The sequence below is a fragment of the Crotalus tigris genome, unplaced genomic scaffold (assembly GCF_016545835.1).
Source record: "Crotalus tigris isolate CLP2741 ecotype Arizona unplaced genomic scaffold, ASM1654583v1 scf7180000018585.330925593:3314079, whole genome shotgun sequence".
Lineage (NCBI taxonomy): Eukaryota > Metazoa > Chordata > Lepidosauria > Squamata > Viperidae > Crotalus > Crotalus tigris.
In genome coordinates this window covers 3,635,018-3,651,142 of record NW_024097088.1, presented here as the reverse complement: position 1 = coordinate 3,651,142, position 16,125 = coordinate 3,635,018, and the positions used below count along the sequence as shown (strand labels likewise).

The window sequence follows — 16,125 nt, the reverse complement described above, 5'->3', positions numbered from 1 at the left end:
AGTTGCCCACAGTCCACTGTTATTTAGGTCTCAAATGTGTGTATTTAGCCTCTGGCTTTGAAGAGGCCGAAATGTGCCTGCTCCGCGGGTGGGTACATGCTGGTCTTGGCAGATGAAAGAACTCCATGGGCACACCTGCTCCAGGATCAAAGGCCCACTCCATCCGCCCATCCACTTCAAGTATTCCATCTTGAGAAGCCTTTGGGCTTAGAAGGGCTCAGTGGTTTCACTGGCCAATGAAGAGCTCCTGTTCAAGCAGGGGTTGGACTAGGTGGTCTCTTCTCTTCCAACCCTGTTATAAAGGACTAAAGGAAAAGGACAGAGGCGGGACAGAGGGGCTTAACTATGTCTGGGCCACTGGGAAAGAAGCATCTCTAACACCAAGGCCAATTCCTTCTAACCTGGGAGCCAAGGAAACAAGATTGGGATGATCCTGAAGTACTTCTGGCCCATCCCAAAGAATTGTTTGGAGGCCAACAAAACGTGCCCTGGGGTGATCATTTATTCTACCTCCTGCTGGCACCAGCCTCTGTTTGCCTGTTGGTCTATTTAGCAATGTCCTGGAACAGGAATTTTAAAAAGTACATGTGTTCTCAGAAGAAGAGCTAATGCTCTGGGTAGGAAAAGGGGGGGACCGGGAGGGAAGGCAGCAGGCAAAAGTGAGTTGGCAAATGGGTGCAAGGGAAGACGTAGACTTGATGCAAGATTCTTCCCATATAAAGTGTGAGATAGGTATCTAGAGGGAGGCATGGAGAAGCTTAAAAACCCTAAAGAGGATGATACTGAACTAGTTGGGAATCCCTGCTCCAGCAAAGGTTTGTCTTAAAGAAAAAAGTGCAGCAAAGCTATGATTCCCAGAACAAGCAGATAGTGAGTTTCCAGAGGGTCTGCTGAGGACATGGAAGAGGCCATACAAACACAAGTGGGAAAAGAATAGCTCCACTTACGAAGAGTGCAAAGTATGCAGAGAGTGAGGACCAACCAATCCCTTCACGACTGAAGGCAGGGAGTTGGTTAAAGAGACCAGGAGACAAGACAAACAGTAACCAAACTAACGGAGTGGATTCATCCTGGCGAGGTCCTCTCTCTTGCAGGGCTACTTAAAAGCAGACCGTGACATCTTTACAGTGGAACTGAGCACAGCAGGGGCTGGGAACGGTGAATTCAACAGGCCTTTTCTAGCTGCAACAGCCTAGGAATTCGTTGGTCCAGTCTAAATTTGAAGGTGCGAGACTGGACCGTTCCCAGGTTGTAGGGTCCGTATGTGGCGACTCCTTGCAAGGCTTCAGAGCGGCCATCTAGAAAATTGCATGTGGCCAAGGGATGTCCCAGAAGATTGAAATGCCAGGATGGAACTCCAGAGCTAGGAGACATTCTATACAAAAGACTTTTCCCGTGAATTGAGTGGATGGATGGATACGTAGTTATCAGCCATGACGAGGGCAATTCCCTATTAAAAGAAATTCAGCAGTGTTATTTTTGTTTTCTCCCAGTCATGCCAGTGATGGAGGAAGGGTCAGCTTCCTTGGGCAAAGGAGCAAGCTAAGCTGTGGGTGATGCCTTCTTCCTTGCAGGCTGTTTCCCCTGCCTTATTTTGACCCGCCTTGGGGAGTGTGGAGCCACAGCTAAGCTCCTTTCAGAACAGCTGGGTGTCCAGTGGATTTACGTTTCCACAGCTTACGCAGGCAAAGCTTGGACAGTTTAGGTGGAAAAAAACCTTTTGATTAATGCATTGCTGCATTGCCGCCATTAACCTTTGCAAACCAATAAAGCTATTTTCCTGATAATAGATGACGAAAGCATTCTTGCCATTTCCCCATCCCCCAGGGGGAAATGGTTCCTAAGGTGAAAGAACTTAAAAGGGACTTTTTCTCTCTCTACACCCACCCAGTCACACTGAGTGCTCCTTGAAACAATTCACCGTGACCACTTTAAGGAGGGCAGAATGCAGTCTGGGCAGTCACTGTCCAACAGATTCTGCAAGAGGTGGGACAGGTAAGGGCAGGCTTCCAATCCCTTGCTCTACTCCCTTCAATCTCTTTCTTGCTGAGCCTGTGATTTTTTCCCTACTGCTACCCCTTAGAATGCCCAGCAACATCTGTTAAATCAATGGGAGGGATCAGGCCCTATAGGTAGTCTCACAGCCCAAGCAAGCAGCAAACGCGACACCCTGCTGCACTCTTTTACTAACCAAGGTGGGGCCACTAGATTTCCATGACCCAGAGAAAAAAGCAACCAGGAGAGCAGAAAGACAGATGGTGGAATTGGGAGACCCCCTCCTAAGAATGTGCTTCTGCAGGGCTCCCTTCCATGCAAGTGGGGAACAACTGGAACAAGACCGTATCAGAGACAATGGAGAAAGAGCTAAGCAAGCTTTAACACACCAGTGGCTGCTACTTTCTTCCTTCAACCAGGTGAGAATTCATTACAAGGGCGAAGCCTCCGCAGCCAGCTCCGGGGTTCCCCACTTTATTACACAGAGGAAAAAGAAGGGTGGAAACACCTATCATCTAGTCACATTCCCTGCTATGCTCCCACCCCTAACCTTTGCCCCAGATGATGGAGGAGGGGAAATCAAGTGCAATTGTGAGCAGTTCAGCCCCCCCCCCCAGAATAGACCAGTCTGGGGGAGTGGCTTTTGAAAAGAGCCCAGCAGGCCAGCCTCCTTTGTCTAGCCCGGCGAGTTAATGGGCCTCCCTGCCTCTCCACACCCTACCCCCCATGGGCCTCTTTCACCCTGGCTGGCAGGATGCTTAGTCTACAAAGGGTGAATGATGCTCCTCTCCTTCTGCTCCCTACCTGAGAGAGATGGGAAGCAGAGCTCTAACCCCCAACTGGGGGCTGTTTCTTGAAGGGCCTTGGGCTCCCACCCCTCTGTCCCAAGGGTCAATCTGCTGCAAAACTGGGGGCCTGGCTCTGCCTGAAACAAAGCAAGCATCTTTGGCTCCCAGTTAGCAGGAACTGCTTTAAGTATCCATCTGATGGTCTTTAGCAGCTCAAGGTCAAGGAAAGGGACTTATTCCCTTTCCCTTAGCAAACGTTAAACAACCCCACCATCCGTTAGCAACACTTGCTTATCTTCTGACTGAAGATGGTACCCCAGAATGTTCTGAGAGGACCCAAACAACACAGCCAGAGGAATCATGAGCATTCACGCATTTTATGCAAACTGAGTGAGAAATGGTCAGCAGAGCCTCTCACGCAATGGTGGTATAACAAAATGACTCTTGTAGCTTGGCAAGCCCACTTTTATTCCCTGCTCCCCACATGCAGTTGGCTCCCTCTGTATGTGGAAGCAAAGGGGCTTATAGCCCCAGCGGCAACAGGTCCTACAAGACCTCTTCCAGTTTCTCCGTCTGCAGGTAAAGTCATCAAGCTACCCCAACAGTCTGGGATTTGTCTGACTGACTGTTGGTCTCCTGGAGTGCAAAGTTGATCTCAGGGCCAGGGGCGGAAACCAGCCTCTCACTCCGCCCAAACTCAAGGATGAGTGGCTTCCCTAGCAGGAGAAACCCGTTGAGCAGCTCCAAAGCATCCTGGGCCTGGGTCACGGCTGGCCAGAGAAGAAGGCTTAGTGGAGGAGGGGGAGAGTCCAACCCAGCCGAGCCCTCCCAGAGAGGCCAGCTACTTACTGGGAAAGGTGAGGAAGGCCTGGCCTCTCATGCGCCCACTCAGCAAACGGAAACGAAGAGGGGGGTTGTCCTTCTCTTGGAAGCGGGAGAACAAGGGCAGCAGGTCATTCACTGTAGCGTTGCGAGACAGATTTTTCACATACAGCACCTAACCACCAGAGGAAATGGAGCAGGCTGGGTGTCTGCCGTAGCCCCCGCCATCTCCCCAGCACAGGAGCTGTTTGCAATACCTGCCTGCTAAGATGGAAGAGGGACAAGAGGCCCCTCCTTTTGCTGCACAAGACTATCCAGGCTGAGGGTCACTATATTCTTCTCCCCTGAAGGTTCCCCAAGCCTCCCCATCATCCTGGACAACTGGCAGGGAGGGTTTGTTTTGCCTGGTTCTGCACTTCACAGAGAGGCAAACCCTCTCCCTCTGTGGGGAAGCTGCTCAATGGTCCAGGCACTAAGCTGAGCACCATGACACAAGAAGCCAGGCAGCAGGACTCTCCCAGAGAAGAGCAAAGCATCTTAGCCCAGCCCAGCCTGCCTGGTAAGTACCTTGCTTGGCTCCCCTGGGCTATAGGAGGAAAATCTGGGGATTCTGCGGATTTCTTCCTTGGAAAGGCGGCTCTGGAGAATCTCCTCTTCTGGCACACACGCTACAGGCTCTGTCACCACCACAGGCTCTATGGCTGATGGAGCTGCTCCAAGGCTGGTGAAGGGGGTAGAGCAAGACGATTCAGGCACCTTCTGGGGAGACTCCGGTGGTTTCAGTGGCCTCAGGCTGGGCAGTGGTTCGCTCAGGAGCTCCCGATAAACCGCATCCAGCTGAGCCATTGGGCCCGTCTCAGGGGCAACTTTGGGCTGAGCTTCATCTGAACCACAAGAGACAAAGGCAATTCCTGACCAGAGCCTGAAATAGAGGAACGAGCCCTGCACAACATGAGGCAGCTCTCGGCCCAGACAGGCGCCATACCTTGGCGATACAACATCCGCAGAAAGGAATGGTGGTCTGTTCCCTGGAAAAGAGCCCTCTCGATCTCCATCTCACGCCTGCTGAGGGACTTGCTGCCTGCAAAGTGCTGTGGCAGGGAGAGGATGCGCTGGCGCTCCGCCATCTTCTCCTGGATGGCTCGGACCCTCTCCAGAGCAGCCTCCGGGGCAGCCCCAAGCCCAGGGCTCTGAAGCAGACAAGAAGGTGGGCAGACTCGGCTCGGGCCCCAGGGCAGCGGGAGAGAGCAGGGCAACTGCCTTCCTCTCGGCTGGGGCTGGGGGGGCGAGTGGTCGCTTGGAGGGGCGAGGTGGGGGGGGGCTGGGACGGTTGACTGAGAAGGGTTTATGGAGCGCAGCTGCTGCAGAGGAGAGAAACCTCAACCTCGGCCAGGCAGCGCCGCAAGCGAACCAGGCGGTCAGCCCCAAGGCGTCGGAAGGCCTCCCCGCAGCCCCCGGCCGGCTACCTTCTGGGCCCGCTGCCTCCAGAGGCGGATCTCGGCGTCGGAAAGGCCCAGCTCCTGCAGAGAGGCCGCTTCCCCGCTGCTCTCCTGCAGGGCCCGGAACTCCGGCAAGGTGCGGGCGCCCGCAGCCTCCTCCCCGAAGGGCCGGTACACGGTCGCCGGGGCGAAGCGGTGCCGCTTGGCCACACACCTGCGCGAGAAGGCCCGTCACGCCGCGCCCGAGGCTCACGGCTGGGGGGGAGGGAGGGAAGGTCCCGGGCGAGGCCCTCCCGCGGCCACTCACTGCTCGAACGAGGCCGCCGTGTCCAGCTGGAGGTGCAGCAGCCGCTTCAGCTGCCTCTCGCCCTCCGTCTCCAGCTCCTCCGCCGCCGCCTCCTCCCCGCCGCGGGCTCCGCACCTGCGGAGGAGACAAGACGAGGGAACGGCGTCTCCCCGACCGCCCTCCGGCCGCACCTCCCCCTTCCCTCCGCCTGCCTCACCGCCTCATCGCGGCCAGGGATTGCAGGGGTACCGTGCGGACTGCCGGGAGCACCCCTATTGGCTCGGCTCGCACCCCAGGCCCCGCCCCCAATCACGTACTACGAGGCCCCCTGGCGGTCGACTGGCGAAGGCTCAGCAAAGGAGACGCGTTTGGAAAGAAACTCTTTATTGAGGGCTACAAAAAGAAGCGCGCGGGGGGGGGGGGAAGCGCAGAGGCGCACCAGGCAGCGCGTTAGTCGAAGGTGATGCGGAAGCTGCGCTCCTGCTCCTTACGGCGACTCTCGCAGACCTTGCTCATCTCCTCCACTTTCCTCTGCAGCAATGCTGTGGATAAATGGAGAAGGGCTGCTAGCTTGGGAGGGGGGTGTTCTGCCACCCTACAGGTACAAACTTGCTCTTATGGCCCCACAGGCAGAAAAGAGGCACTAACTGAAAAGCGCCCTCTCTCATTAGCAGAAAGATGGGCACCCCGAGAGGTAAAAGAGGAAGACCAGAAAGGCATAGCTGCCAGATCAGACTGAAGGGGGGTGGGGTTAATCCTGGACTCAGACACCTCCAGGGCCATGACACTACACCTGGCTATAAAAAGGGAGACTGCCACTCCCTAGTAATTCGGAACCAAGTACCTGAGTTCTGATCAATCCACTGCAAAGAATCCATGTGTGCATTCAGAATTTTGCAGATTTGCTGAAGCTGCAAAGTGGGGAGAGAAAACCCAAGTTTTGGTGAGGAAATGGCTCCCCTGCCTCCATGCCAACCCAAGGACAGGAGCTTCTATCTCCCTATTTACATCAGGTTCCTCAGCAAGGGGGCAGCCAAAATGTTAGCTCGAGCAGAACTAACAATTCAAAGCACAAAATAGAAGGGCCCCGCTCGCACAACACAGGCACTCACAGGGTCACTATTGTCAGCAGGGCCCCCGGAGGTGTTCAGGTGCTCAATGATATCTTTCAGGTCTTGGGCCATGCGCTTCAGCTGGGCATCAATGTTCTCTGCCAGCTTGTATCTGCAGCATAAGAGCAAACAGTTAAGGACACACGGAGGCAAAGAGCTGTGTAACAGTGCCTCTGCCTCTCACAGAATGGGCAAGGGGGTGAAGAGCAACAGAAGAGACCCAGCTGGAGGGACCATGACACTCAACCTGGAGCAAAAGGACCTTCGGCTACAGGATGTCAACAGACAGGCACACAAACACCCGCTTTGCTGAAGGCTTCAACATTCCCACTACTAAGATTGTCAGCCATGCAGGTACAAAGATAGCCAGGGAAATGACTGAAGCCTGAGAAACGGGCCCCTTGTTGGGCCTCTTGTTAGTCAACAGGAGTGCTGATGTAGCACAAGCTTATCAAGTACTTAGGAGTCGATTGCCAGCCATCAATTGCCAGCCATCAACACACCAATTGCCAGCACAAGCCAATTGCCAGCCATCAACACACCAATCAGTCAATAGGAAGGCACTATATAAATACGAAGCATAAAATATCTCAAAGCATGTATTCCAGTAGAGAGAAATTCCCCGAGGATGGGCTCCAGCACAAGACTACCTCTGGTACCAGTGACCGACCCAGATTGGATTCCTACTATTGTTCAAGAGACCAAGGGAGGGCACGATGCCAGCCAACTGGTCCCTCCAGGAGAAGCAAGAGAGCCCGCCTTCAGGGATGCTCACGTCTTTTCCCGCTCCTCATCTGCATGTTGCAAGTAGATTGTTCCACTCTGCTCCTTCACAGACTCCTCCAATGGGATCAGCAAGTCTTCTAGCTCCTTTTGCTGAGACAAAATGAAGTCCAGCTCTTGATCCAACCTACAAGGGAAGGGAGGAAGGGAAGGAACAGCATGCTAAAGTGCCTTAGAAGGGGACAGTGCTGCATAGGCTGTTCAGGCCATTCAGAATTCCTGGTAAGGATATTAACAATTGTGCACACTCACACAGCCACACAGAGGCTGCACACTGACTCAGATTTCTGATACCCCTTACAAAATTTGCAGGCCAGGACACCATCACATGGTTCTTGATGCTGCTTGACTCCAAGAGCAAGCAATGGGGACAACGCTTGTTTCTATGCTACTTGAGGCATTCGCTAGATCAAAGGTCAGTGCCAGGCAAAGCTCGCCTCAAGAGGTTGGAAATCTTGCGTGTTTCAAAGGGCTTGGACAAAAGAGAGCTTCATGGGGCCCAAATCCCTGCTGCTTGGCCTCTTGCACATTGCATCCCTTCTCCTAAAGTAGCCAGTAGGGGCAGCCCTCCTCTTTGCTCCTGAGAAGCAGGGGAACCAAAGCCAATTCTAGTCTGTTAAAGGCCCAGTCCCTTACCTCTTTTGATCCAGCTTCACTTTCTCTACTTCTCTGTGTAAAGTTGTGATCTGCGTTGAGAGAGAGAAAGAGAGAAATAGAAATGCAGTTGCTTCTTTCTTTGACAGAATCTGCCTTTTTGAACACCAGAGCCAGGCAGCCACCCTCTACCTTTTCTCCATTTTCAATCAATGTCCTGTCCCAGGCATTGACCTGGGTGGCCTGCTGAAGGAAGTGCTTCTCCTGGTCCTCCAGTTCCAGGCTCCATTTGTTAATCAGGCTCTCCAGCTGGGCATAAGTCATCACGGGGGGTGTCCTGGACAGAAGATGGAAAATCCCAGCCCACCATCAGTCTGTTTGCAGGGGACCTGGTGCTCCCATCACAACCAGAGCTCTCTCCATACAACTTACATGCCAGTTGTGGTGGTTGCAGTGGAGGTGGAAGCAGCCACGCTTGTTGTGGCAAGGGGTTTCATGTTCAAAAGGAATCCTGCAGCAGGTACAGAAACAGCCCCTGGAGAGAAAGTTACCTGACATCAGACTGTAGAGGGCAGCGGCCACTGAAGTGGGCACACCTGGGCCTCTAGCCCCTACGTGTCCTCTAGGCAGAAGAGCAGGGAAGGCTCTGCTCTGGGGCTCCTGGACTCAGTACTACCCAGGGGTAAGACTGGTTTTGCCCTGCAGCACAAGCAACAGCCCTTTTCTCCTACTGATGATTTCCCTGACTTGAAAAGGAAGCCGTGAGCATATACACAATATGCTCCAAAAGGAGTGCAAACCAGATGGTCAAACCTGCCAGAAAGACCACTTTAAAGAGCCCCAGTGCACAAAAGGACACCTCGTTCCTTCAGCAGATCCTCACCAGCTGCGGGGAGGGCAGCGGTTGCTGTTGTGGTCACTCCAGGCATTTTTGAGCCAAATCCCAAGGTCCCAATGGGAGCTGCTCCTGTCGAGGAGGTACCCACTGCAGAAGAAAGTGACAAATGTTCCTAAGTGGCCAAGAATAGTTTTTTAAAAAGCTGAATTACACACTGAAAAATGCTACAATCATTTGTGTCAGAGAAAAACAGGCAAAGTATACAAAATTCTGACCCAAAGGGAAATAAAGTAACCAAACCATCCAAACTTCTAACCATCCTATGCTCTCGGTTGCGCAAAGGCTGTAAAGAGACCTGCTCCAGCTGGCCCTGCCCCCTCAGCCATCTTACCTGAAAGGCTAATGGCACTACAGGCAGCTGGAGCTGAGGAGCCTGCTACAGATGCAAACAGTGTGGGCCCTGATAGGCCCAGGAGAGAAGAACCTATAGTGGCAGGTGCCCCGGAAGTGGCAGTGGTACCTGTGGAAGAGGGCAAGCAGAAGACACCTGCTGAGGTTTCAGTGTTCCCTGGGTGAGAACAAAACAAACGGCTTCTAGACAGGCACAATTTTCTGTCTCTCTTAAGGCCAAATACCATTTCATTCTATCTAGAGATAAGGAACAAAATGAGTGCAATTTTACCAATGAACCAAACACAGCAGACATTCTTCAACCTCCTGTTCAATTGTTACAATCTAGCACAATTAACCAATGGAACAGCTTGCCATCAGAAGTTGTAGGTGCTTCATCACTGGAGATTTTTAAGAGGAGACTGGACAGTCACTTGTCTGAAATGGTATAGTCTCCTACTTGAGCAGGGGGTTGGATTAGAAGACCTTCAAGGTCCCTTCCAGTTCTATTCTGATTGAAGTACTATGGTGCCATAGTGAAAGATTCCAAATAGGGGAATCTTTAATATGGGACATGCACACATACACACAAAAAAAGGCTTATAAAAGAACTGTTGCAATTGGGAAATTAAATGAGAATTGTTGGAAAAGTGCATGTAAGAAAAAAAGATTTTTCAGACACACATTTGCCAAATAAATTATTCCAGGAAAAGATCAACACTCTGTGCTGCACTGGGCAGACCACACCTGGGATAGTTCAACAAAATATAAGCAGCATCCTGAGGAACTAGATACAGCATAGGGAAAAGCAGCAAAGATGGTAAAAGACTTTGAGACTAAAGCTGAAATACAGCAATTGAAAGAACTCAGTATATTTAATCCAAAGAAGGCAGCAGCCTTCCAATACTTGAAAATCGGCCACAGGGCAAAGATTTATTTTCCATAGCATCTGAAAGTGTTCCATCAGGGGAGGTTTTCAAGAAAAAACTAGTATCTAATCAGGATATTTTTAAAAAGCAACAATGAATAGTAGCAGCAGGCGATTTAGCCAGGTGAGCAAGCTCCAGCACAGCTCATCAGTACCCAAGCCCAAAACATACCTCCAGGTTTAGCCCCAAAGGACAAAGCTGTGGTGGTGGTGGTGGTGGTGGTGGTAGAAGTGACAGCAGCTGGAGCCAACACTCCAAAGCCAGAACCTGCAACAAAAAGAGAAGACAGGAAGCAAAGGGGCCTTCCTGCCTCAATGTCCCTGTGTGTTTCCAGAAGGAGGGCCACCATGCAGCGCCCTGTTTCTTCCTTTTGAAGCAAAGCGGCCCCTTCAAGATCAGCCTTATCAGCCCCCACCTAGGCACTTCCCTTTCCCATGGCCTCATACGGAGAAACACCAAACACCGGCAGGTCTCGCATAGGCAGCAAGCCACACTGGTCTTGCACAACCCAGTTCAAAACGGGCCGCTAATAGGCTTGACCCTCCCGGCCCTCACCGGTAGACGCTGTCCCGAGGCTGAAGGCTGGGGTTGCCTGCGATGCAGCTGCTGTGCTCACAGCGGCGTTGGTGGAGGCCGGAGCAACTCCAAAGGTCGGGCCGGTTGGCACCGTTTGCGCCGGGCCGCTCCCCAGCGAGCCGAGGCTGAAATTCGGAGCCCCCGTCTGGGCCGCCCCTCCAAAGCTGAAGCCTCCGGCGGCGGCGGCGGCAGCGGCTGGAGCTGGTTGTGGCGTCGTCGTGGCTGAGCCAAACACGAACCCCGCGGGTGCCGCCGCTGCCGCCGCCTGGCTGCCCGGCACGCTGCTGCTCGCGCCGGAGCCGGCCAGTCCGCCGCTACTGCCCAGCCCGAAACCACCGGTCGCGGCGGGGGCCGTCGTGGCACCCGAGCCCCCCAAGCTCAGCTTGGGCGCGTTGCCTCTGAAGGAGAAAGAAGGGGGCGGTGGGACGGCTTCCCCGGCGAGGGCAGCCCCTCGCTCGGCACCGCCGTCCCCCTCCAGGGCCACGACCCGCCAACGCCCGGACGGAGGAGCCCCTCTCACCCCAGCGTGAAAACGCCCGCCGCGGGAGAAGCCGCCGCCGCCGCCGCCGCCGCGGACGAGGCCGGGGGCATCCCGAAGCTGAACGCGGAGGCCTGCGTGGAGGCGGCCGGCGTCGCGAAGGAGAAGAGCCCGGCGGCGGGCGGGGCGCTCCCGGCGTTCGGGGCGGGGGAACCGAAGCCGAAAGACCCGCCTGAGCCTGAGCCCGCCGAGATGGCCGAGGAGAAGGAGAAGCCCGCGGGGGCCGCGCTGGTGCCGCTGCCTCCGCCCGTCTTAGGCGTTCCGAAGTTGAAGCCGCCGCCCGCGCTGAGGCCGAATTGATTCATGGCGCGTCCCTGCCCTAGCAGCCTCGCCGCCGCCGCGCGCACCGATGACGATCACGGCGCGCGCCGGAGGTAGCGGGCCCGGAAGCCGCGCCGTTGCCGGGCAACGCGGGAGGGACGCAGCGGAAGTGAAGTCCATGGCGGCGCCCGCTCCTCTTTCGGCCGACTCGCTGCTGGCGCTGACCGGACTGCTCTCCTCGGGCTCCGGGAACGGCGACAGCGCGGACCCGGTGGGGCCCGGGGCGGGGCGGGCGCTGGGGCGGGCGCTGGGGCGTCCCGGCCTGTCTGCCTGAACCCGCCGCCTTCTCTCCGCAGGCGCAGGGCCCCGCGGGCGACCGCTCCGGGCCGGGGAGTATCGGCCCCCCGAAGGCCGGCGGCGCCTCAGGTGAGTCGGCGGGGGCGGAAGGAAGGGACCGAGGGCCCGCTTGTCCTCAGCCAGCCCGTCGGCTCCCGGAAGCCGCGGAAGCGCCGCTCAGAGCCCCGTCTCTTCCCACAGCCGCCCCGCAGCCTCCCGAGGAAGGCAAGGCCATCTGGAGCGCCGAGGAGGTGACCGAAGGGAACACGGGCGACGCCTCATGGGACCCCCGGGAGCAGCCGGAGTACGTCCTGGCGACCCTTTCCCCTCAGGGTCCCCGCGCCGTAGGTGGAAAAACGGCCGTCCTGCGAAAGGCTCCCTTGGCGCCCTCTCCGTCGATGATCCCCCCTGAACGAAACCGGGGAAGGAAAGTCGGCGGGCCCCAGCTCGATCGAAACCGGGGCTGGGGGGGGGGCGGTAGACCCAACTAGAGCAGAATTTCCCAATGATTTGCTGCTCTGCCAGCTTTTTCTATTGGTTTGAGAGTTGCTATAATTTCTCTGTGAGGAAGAAACATCCTCTAGACGATAGGAGAAAGGATACTCTCTGAAGCATCCACTGAAACTCCAACTGCCTGACTCCCGGTTCTTTACAGATATGAGATTGTGTTCAAGCAACAGGTGAGGGCTGAGGATCTGTTCCTAGGCATGAGCAGAAAGGACCCCTCCACTGCCTGCTGCGAGGACATGCTGGTAAGAAGCGAAGTGGCAGTTCTTCTTGGCAACGTTTCTCTGGGCGGTCCTTCCCAGCTTTTCACACCCAAAGCTACACAACATTATTTGAGTTGTGAATTTCAAAAGTTTGGCAACTGCCCTTTCTCTCTACACATTATATTATAAAGCATCTAACCTAACATTTCATATATTTGAGATGATTCTGTTGTGCATAAATATAGGAGGATATCCATAAGCCTCCCTTATCCTTGTCAAAGGATGCCCCCAGCTTTGACAGAGGTTGTACAATGGTTTCAGAACCTCTAACATTGTTCTGTTGTTTGAAATAGAAAAGCAACAGTGTAACACATCTAGCATGCATCCCTTCCTATTGAATATAAGCATGGATGCACAAAGGATTCATTTAACATACTTAATCTCTTTTCCTCACTTTTTGTTTTTCCAATTTCAGATTAAAATTAAACTGCCGGACACAAAAGCTTCAGACATTACCCTTGATATACAAGAAAAGCTCCTTGATTTTCGGAGTCCCCAGAAGTATGCTAAATAATTTATTTTTGTGAGAATATTCTTATATTGACTTTAGAAAATAACATTCCAATAATATTTGAGACGTCTTGGCTGTGAGGTTCAAGCTTCAGAGCAAGCAGGAGCAGATTGCTGCCTTCTCTTGATGCTGTGATAGGTCTGCCATGCTACAAGCATATGGAACAGTGTTCATAGGAATTTCTTATTGGGAAAGTCTCTGAGCTTTATATGCCTCCTCTCTCTGATCCCCCCTTCTGGTGTTTACCTTTCTGCTGCTTACTGCAAATGCTGGGGGAGCGGGGTGAGTCCATTTTGGATATAGCAGTCCCCCTGCTCTTCGCGCCTTCCTCAATTTCACCTTAGAATGGTCTGTTTTCCAGGCGGCTCCTTTTGCATCTACCTCATCCAGTGGATACCACCAATGGGAAAGCCCGTTTTCTGTCTGAACAGGCTACACTGGAAGTCACTTTGAGGATGAAGCGAGAATTGGATTTCATCAACTTCGCATGAAGAGAAAGAAGAATCAGCCGCTCAGAGGTCCGGGGGAGATTTTCTAGTGAGGTAATTTGAGAGAAGAAGATCCTGCCACCTGTTCCAAAGAATTACTGAAGTGTCCAACAGGCCTTCATGCCAGCATCAGGATACCTTGAGGTCTGGCTATCCTACCCTCTTCTTGATTTCTGACACTGAAATATTTCTAGGAGGCCTCTGGCTTCTCCACTTTCCTTAATTGTTGCTTCCTTGGGGTCCATTCCTCCAACATCGGGATCAGCATGTGAGGGACAACAGATGCAAAGTGGGATCATACTGGCTGAGCTGCTGACTGCTTTGACTTCTGTGCCATTTATAGATAATAAAAGTCCTGTCCTTTTTTGTTTGTGCCCACTTCCATCCTTTGCAGAAGCTCTGCCCTGGCCAGCACAGCAGGAGCTTCCTTTCAATTGATGCCTACCTGCTTTCTGGGCTGTTTGCAATGGAACAGGGAACTAAACAAGCTCAGGCTTATTCCAAGAGAAGCTGACCTCTCTGTTCCAACAATGGATGTAGGGTTTGGTGAAGAATAAGCAGAGTCTTCCATGGCATAAAGTCAGCATTTAGCACAACAGAGTTTCCATCAGGAGGGCCCAAGTTACAAGCAAACATGCAACTTGAAAAGCACATAGGAGAAGAAGCTCCTGCTGATGTGGTTTGCAGCAGAGGGAGAAGATGTGGGCAAATGAGAGCTTGTTCGTGGTCTCTTCAATAGAATGGGACAACTTGCAAGACATCTGTCATCTCCTGGTAACCAATTAAGCCCTACTTCCTGTTGGTTCTACTTAAATGATAGTGTTTATGTTTAATCAGAAGAGCCCAAGGAGACAAAGTCGGGCCAGATAAAAACAGATGAAGACAGTAAAAAGCAGGATGAAGTTAAGTCAGCAGGAGGACATTGTTAATGTTGACCAACTTGGAGGCCGGGCACAGAGGGGAATGTGACAGATTGGTACCCTACCTCTTTTGGAAATGCATATCAAATCCCTGGAGCCACAAGAAACAAGAAAAGTTATTCAGCACAGTACCAAGAAGCATTGTCAAGGCAGTGGGAACTTGGATTGGCCCTGCTGAATGAGATGGGGAGAGAAGGACATGCCTTTTCACTATAGCAGGATTAGAGGTAAGTGGCAAAAAGGCAGAAGAAACCCTTAGGAAGAAAAATAATCGACTTTTCAAAATACCAGTTACTACAGATGCAGGCTCCCAAATCCATCCAGTACCTAAATCCTCTTCTGTGTGTTACATCCTGGACCAAAAGGAGTTTTCCTTTGAGATGGTGTCAACAGGGAACTAAGGCAGAGGACTAATCCTTCAGCAAATATTTGCTCAGCTCCAGGTCCAAGCACCCATTTTTCCAAGGAAGAGTTTTCTTACCAATTTTCTCTTGGGGCACTGGTTGGACTGATTGAGGAGGAGGTCTGTGTCTGCTCCAGAACCTGGAACGGGCGCCCCTCAGCAGCAACCACTCACATACTTGGGACATGTTCCCCAACCAGCACCCTCCCTCTCTCTTCCCCTCCCCCCAACTTGGCTATTGAAATTAAGGCTGGCTTACCCTCAGCCCCACTCTTGATCACCAAGCCCAAAGTCTCAATCTGAAACCCACCCAGAGGGGTAGGGGAGCAGGGAGATGTGTATTTTCCCACCAAGGGTGAACTTAAAATCTACAATGCCGCTTTTTTAGAATGCTGCGCCAAAACCCTTTTCTTGGGGGGGGGGGGAGGAAAACAAGGCTCCTTCAGGCAAGGCTCCTGCTGCCGCCGCCGCCGCCGCGCTGCAAAGCCCGTGCGCAGCAGAGGCGCTCTCCACAGGGCCAGAGGTTGGGTGGCTTTCCTGCCGGTGACGTTAGCTCGCTGCCACCTGACGGCCGAAGTAGGGGCGAAGGGCCCTCTTTATCGCGAGGGCCTACTGGAAGGGATTTTGCCGCTCCCCTTCGGCGCGTTCCCTGGGGGCAGATTTTAAATTCTGTCCGCCTCACCGGAACTGGGCAGCTAAGGACGAGCGTCCCGAGCGAGACGGGGAGCGGCGGTGGCGGCGGCGGCGGCGGCGGCGGCGGCATTCGGGGCAGGGGATTGGGCTGGTGCGAAGCGCCTCGAGGAAGAGCCAGAGGGGCTCTTGACGCCGCCGTCTCCCGCGCGCGTCCGTCCACCCGCCGCCGCCTGGCCGCCTAGTCCCGCTGGCCTTCCGGGAAGCCTCGCCCGCCCCGCCGCCGCCGCCCTGTCCGAAGTGCCGCCGCGAACGAAGGGCGAGCACGGAGCGGCCAAAGGCGGGCATCTAACGCCCTGTCGCAACCTCGCCGCCGTCCCAGTAGAGCCGCAGCGGCGGGAGCGAGTACCAGGTAGGCCCCGAGGTTCCCTCGCTCTCTCTCTCCGTACCTCTGCCAGTCCTCGCGGAGAAGGGCTGCTTGGGGCCTTCGGGGGAGCCGGCGGGCGGACGGGCGTCGCGGGGCGATGTTTGGACTCGAGGGAGCCGCGGCCGCACCACGCCCCCTTTGCGGGCGGCCCTGCCCCTCCGACTGCGGTCAGTCCCCGGGAAACCCTCCCGCAGGCCGCCGCGAGCTCTCCACGCAGCTCTCCGTGGCCGCGCCGTTCCGTGGAGCGCGGGCGGCGAGAAGGTTTTGCGGAGGAATGAAATGCACGATG

At 54.3% G+C, this 16,125-nt stretch overlaps 4 protein-coding genes across 13 annotated transcripts in view; 2 read left to right on the top strand and 2 right to left on the bottom strand.

Moving 5' to 3' along the window:
• Positions 1 to 486: 486 nt before the first annotated feature.
• RBM41 (RNA binding motif protein 41) lies at positions 487 to 5,627 on the bottom strand. 4 transcript variants are annotated; one of them, XM_039354974.1, is made up of 7 exons: positions 5,548 to 5,626; positions 5,352 to 5,465; positions 5,072 to 5,258; positions 4,591 to 4,795; positions 4,173 to 4,516; positions 3,633 to 3,780; positions 487 to 1,450 (listed from the first exon to the last, which is right to left on the bottom strand). In XM_039354974.1, exons 1-7 carry the CDS (start codon positions 5,553 to 5,555, stop codon positions 1,428 to 1,430), a joined length of 1,029 nt encoding a protein of 342 aa, XP_039210908.1. In that variant the 5' UTR covers positions 5,556 to 5,626; the 3' UTR covers positions 487 to 1,427. The 4 variants fall into 4 exon arrangements, with proteins under 4 accessions (XP_039210908.1, XP_039210907.1, XP_039210905.1 ...); XM_039354973.1 differs by lacking the exon at positions 487 to 1,450 and adding an exon at positions 3,231 to 3,499 and having other exon boundaries at positions 5,548 to 5,627; XM_039354971.1 differs by lacking the exon at positions 487 to 1,450 and adding an exon at positions 3,231 to 3,553 and having other exon boundaries at positions 5,548 to 5,625.
• Positions 5,628 to 5,755: 128 nt separating this feature from the next.
• On the bottom strand, positions 5,756 to 11,423 carry NUP62CL (nucleoporin 62 C-terminal like). Of its 3 annotated transcripts, none has more exons than XM_039354967.1 (12): positions 11,073 to 11,423; positions 10,532 to 10,950; positions 10,148 to 10,243; positions 9,049 to 9,177; positions 8,703 to 8,804; positions 8,252 to 8,354; positions 8,012 to 8,156; positions 7,862 to 7,911; positions 7,218 to 7,352; positions 6,443 to 6,554; positions 6,175 to 6,241; positions 5,756 to 5,872 (listed from the first exon to the last, which is right to left on the bottom strand). In XM_039354967.1, the coding sequence occupies exons 1-12, from the start codon at positions 11,393 to 11,395 to the stop codon at positions 5,781 to 5,783; spliced, it is 1,773 nt and encodes a 590-aa protein (XP_039210901.1). In that variant the 5' UTR covers positions 11,396 to 11,423; the 3' UTR covers positions 5,756 to 5,780. The 3 variants fall into 3 exon arrangements, with proteins under 3 accessions (XP_039210901.1, XP_039210902.1, XP_039210904.1); XM_039354968.1 differs by having other exon boundaries at positions 8,252 to 8,330; XM_039354970.1 differs by lacking the exon at positions 8,703 to 8,804.
• On the top strand, positions 11,413 to 13,822 carry DNAAF6 (dynein axonemal assembly factor 6). Of its 2 annotated transcripts, none has more exons than XM_039354983.1 (6): positions 11,413 to 11,622; positions 11,708 to 11,777; positions 11,889 to 11,991; positions 12,343 to 12,439; positions 12,873 to 12,958; positions 13,330 to 13,822. In XM_039354983.1, the coding sequence occupies exons 1-6, from the start codon at positions 11,440 to 11,442 to the stop codon at positions 13,457 to 13,459; spliced, it is 669 nt and encodes a 222-aa protein (XP_039210917.1). In that variant the 5' UTR covers positions 11,413 to 11,439; the 3' UTR covers positions 13,460 to 13,822. The 2 variants fall into 2 exon arrangements, with proteins under 2 accessions (XP_039210917.1, XP_039210916.1); XM_039354982.1 differs by having other exon boundaries at positions 11,889 to 12,114.
• Positions 13,823 to 13,975: 153 nt separating this feature from the next.
• Positions 13,976 to 16,125, top strand: part of FRMPD3 (FERM and PDZ domain containing 3) — a 28,327-nt gene continuing 26,177 nt past the window's right edge. For 3 of the 4 annotated variants that reach the window (XM_039354962.1, XM_039354961.1, XM_039354958.1), the window contains exon 1: positions 13,976 to 15,821. The gene's annotated coding sequence lies outside the window, so the exon portion shown is untranslated. The remainder of the gene's footprint in view (positions 15,822 to 16,125) is intronic. The other variant, XM_039354959.1, reaches the window with a different exon arrangement.